Below are 4,226 nucleotides of genomic sequence, written 5' to 3'. Positions count from 1 at the left end.
GGAATTGCTTCCTAGAGTCACCAGTAGGAAATCAGCTTTCTTTCAAAAATCTACTTCCAGGCCTCCACATACTCCTCTCCCAACCCCCCTTAAGTATTCAGTTTCTTTCCTGAAGTAGATCTTCCAAAAATATTACAATATTAAGGACTAAATTTTAATGAAAGCAAATAAGAGAAAATGAAAGAACATTAACTGTCATTCAAAGCTCCCTTAAAAAATGTCTGTTTCCAGCTTATATTTTTAACTTCTTCCATAATTCTCTTTAAAAAAGATGAACACAAAATCTCTCTAGTAATGACTTTATTCATGAATCTGTAACGGAATTCAAAATAGCAAAGAACATGAAAATTTTCAGATTAATATTTATTAACCAAATGCATCAGAAATACATCTATTTTCACATAACAAAAGTGCCTAAAATGCATGTGAGAATATAAATATTCTCCACTTTATGGAACTTCAAGATAATGAAAAATTGCTTAATACAGTTTGCCACAAAAACTCATTACACTGCAAATACAGAAGAAATAAAAGGACTCATTACATTGCAAATACAAAAGAAATCAAATGCAACTGGCAAAATAACCATTTCATGGCTAATCTTTTGGTAAAGTGCTATTTTCATACTGAAAAAAAGAAATCAGTAAAGATTAAAAATTTAAATTCTAAACCATCATTCTGAAAGTCTGAAGAGTTTTCTTTAGTATTCACTATGTTCATCACATTCATGTGTTACCAACATGAGACTAAACACTATCTCAAAATCTTGAAAAAATCTTTCCATTCACAGATTATTTCCTGGAAGTTAAAAATTATTACATCATTGCTGAATGAAGCTTTTCATGATACAGGCAAGTATTAGATACAACAAATAATTTTTCATTGTTCTAAACATGATCTTTGGTTTAAAGCTGCCCCGTTATCTTTTTTTAGTTGGATGGTGTAGTCAGTAAAAGATTCATACAACAGCACACTAGTTTTATTTGAGCCATATAAGAAAATAGGGTCAATCCCCTAAGGGCAATGAATGGCATGTTATCAAGAATCTGGCGAGATGAATTCCCTGAAATTCATAACTGATGTGTTAACAGAAATCAGTGTTGCTGAACAGTGACTCACTCATTTCCTTTCCTCAATTACCTCTATCAATTCATTAACAATATTAACCAATGAGTGGAAATTAGTTGGAAAATTCACTAACAGCATTAGCCACCAAGAGGAAATCGGCTGGGGGGAAAAAAAAGAAAAACTAATCTGAACAAAGGCACACAGATGCAAATCTTAAGCAGATTAAGACCAACTAAACAGCATATGTAAGGATGGGTGTGTCCACCCATACACATATACACACACCTCATATTTAGAGTGTGAATATCTATCACTGCATAGATTCCACCACGTGGAAGAGCTCTATGCCTTTGGTGTATATACCCTAGAGATCAGAATGGATGGTTTTCCAGAATTAAGACTTTGAATGATACAAACGTTGGCCTTCCCCCAAAAGAAAAAGGTTTTTAAATTAATAGAACAACAGGATGCAATACTGGGCAAATTATAAGAAGTCATAAAGTTGAATCTCAAAGAACATATTCAGTTTTGTAACTGAAGGCTGTTGATAATTTCTTCTCTCTCTCTTTGAATAATGAAATGCAAATGCCTTTTAGCAATGGCAGCATTCAAATCCCACAAAAAATCAAGCAGTGCCCCCTTAAGGAGTACCTCCATTGGCACAAACTGTAAAACCTGCTGGGGTGAGTCAGAGTTGAGCGAAGTGCTCAACAATTCATTCACACTCTGCAAATATTGGAAAACTGGATTTGGAAGGTCCTGATAACCAACACATAACAGGACTGCACAGGTCCTCAGGGGATCAGAGGATGTGGGACAAAAAAAGGTGATGAATCTAAAACAACTGTGGAGTACAAAGATCAAACCAGCCATAAATCTTGTGAAACAAGAAAGTACAGGCAAAATCATAACATCTCCTGTATGAAGCTCCCGCAATGAATGTAGAAGGCAGTCCAAAAATAAATGCTGGTAAGTTGGATCTCCATCATGAAGCAATGAACAGCTAAAAGTTGTGAGTTCAGCTGATTCTAGGAGTCGAATTTCCAATGGTATATGCATTTTGATAGTATGGGAAGTCGAAAAGCCCACCAGCAGGCACTTTATTTGATTGCTGGGTTCTACAACCTGCTCATCCTGAAGGCACTTGGTAAGGCTACACAACTCGGAAAATATCAGTTCTTCTGAAAAAACATGACAAGAACAAGAATACTGCTGTTTTGGCCTAAACTTGGAATCCAAATTAAAAGCTCCTCCTAATGACTTTTCAATTGCTTCATTAAGAGTTTTTAAAATTTCACCATTGCAAAAAGGAGAACACTTTACCTTTGGCAGTTTCTTTCCCTCCAAAATATGCCATAAGTGACACTCAAGATTGGAAGCTGCTCCTTCTAAAATAGAACTTTGCCCAGGATGATATACACCATGTTCTTCAGCCCAACTATTAAAGTATCCTTTGGCTACTTTATCTCTCCATGAAAGGGCTTCTAGCATCTTCCTTTCATTATAAGTTTTAAAATATTTGTTCCTCTGCCCAAACCATTTTGTATTTGTACTACAACCAATACCAGATTTTTTTACTAGCCAATTATTTCTGGAAAGATGTTTCAGCTGAAATTTTTGCATAAAATATTGTACAGCACAATCCCTTAAGTTATTCAGCTTTTCTTGTTCCGCTTTTCCCATGCACTTAAACAGACGAATGTTCTCAGAAATAGTCTCTAGCTGATATTTATGAAAGAACACACAACATTCTTCATGTCTCTTAAGAAAAGAATCAGGAATCACATGATGGGGAAAGAGGGCTTTCCTTTTCATTTCAGTCCCAAAATTCAAGATCATCTTAGATAACAGAGGATGGATGGCCTCTTTCCCCTTATAGTGGAGGCAAACGACATAGACTTCGGAGTTTCCTGCCTTGCTAGTAGCAGGTTTGAAAACATGGACTTGGTCAAAGCAACAGTTCAGCAGGTACATCAAGTTTATGGAACAATGTTCGAACATAGTAAACATCTTCAAAACAAAAGAGCCACCATTTCCGAGAGTGGTCAGAGCAGTGACAACTTCACAGTAATGCAAAGAAGAAACTAAAGCTTCTTGTTCACCTGGGTTTCCTTGGCAATCAAAACTCCCATCTGCAGTGACCAAGTGAACAGTAGCCATGCTGCTTATGAAATTCTGAAGTCCAGTCAAGAATTTCAGGGTCATGATATCACCAGTGTTATCTGGACCAAAGTACCACCAATGCAAGGTATTTGCAATAAGCCGGTCATCCATAATCATCATGAGGTCATCATTTGCTTCATGGTATGGATTCAGAGTATTCGCTACCCAACTCCAATCACAAGGAAACCGATGGGATTTTAAGTAGTGGTTGAGACTAGCTATAAAAGCTCCTGGAGCTTCACAAAGGTGTAGAGAATTCAGTTTTCCATTCTGAAAAGCTTCCTGTGGAATAAGTGGAAAGCTGCACAAAATCTCATGGAACTTACACCATGCTTGAGTACAAAGTTCAGCATTCACAGATTTTCTAACATGAGAAATGATTTTCCCTGCTTTATTAGTGAAAGCAGTGTGCTCATGCCACTCATCCAGTTTCTTATCACTCAGTAGGTTTTTTACTTCATTTAGGGAGTTCTTCAAATCAAGAAATGCATTAAATTCAGTGTGGTCACAGGTGAAAATCTCACTGGGATCTGGTAACTGCCACTCATTATTAAGTGGCTTGCCATAAGAAAAGTTCTTGGCAAAGAGTTCAAAAATGTCAGCAAGAACATCTGGGCTGAATGACATGGGACTTGCTAGCTGCTGAACTGGTGTCTTTCTGCACTTACTCATTTTCAAATCAAATTAAAATCTAGGAAGAGAAAACACATAATTAAATGAATCAAATTTCTTAGTGAGTGAAATCTCATGAGCAGCAAATATGATCACACTCATGACAAACTCCATAAAATGTGAAGGCTAAAGTCAGCATACTCTGTTATTTAACCAGGTAATTTGGAATAATGAAAAAGGTTTTGATATCCAAGACCTGGGTTCAAATTCCAGCTTTGCTAATTATGGCTTAATAAGCAGCCTTGGGCAAATTCCATCTCTGGGATTTGGTTTCTTCTCATTAAAAAAAAAAAAAAAAAAAAAAAAAGCCTATCATTTTTTAA

General features: G+C 36.2%; 1 protein-coding gene across 6 annotated transcripts in view; it reads right to left on the bottom strand.

Moving 5' to 3' along the window:
* Positions 1–283: 283 nt before the first annotated feature.
* CMTR2 (cap methyltransferase 2) overlaps positions 284–4,226 on the bottom strand; it is a 7,208-nt gene continuing 3,265 nt past the window's right edge. For all 6 annotated transcript variants that reach the window (XM_011976761.1, XM_011976760.1, XM_011976762.1 and 3 more), the window contains one exon: positions 284–3,922. In XM_011976761.1, the coding sequence (XP_011832151.1) occupies positions 1,591–3,903 (2,313 nt within the window). In that variant the 5' untranslated portion in view covers positions 3,904–3,922 and the 3' untranslated portion in view covers positions 284–1,590. The remainder of the gene's footprint in view (positions 3,923–4,226) is intronic.

Source organism: Mandrillus leucophaeus, unplaced genomic scaffold (genome assembly GCF_000951045.1).
Source record: "Mandrillus leucophaeus isolate KB7577 unplaced genomic scaffold, Mleu.le_1.0 Scaffold17, whole genome shotgun sequence".
NCBI classification, from domain to species: Eukaryota; Metazoa; Chordata; class Mammalia; order Primates; family Cercopithecidae; genus Mandrillus; species Mandrillus leucophaeus.
This window is presented reverse-complemented; position numbering and strand designations above follow the sequence as displayed.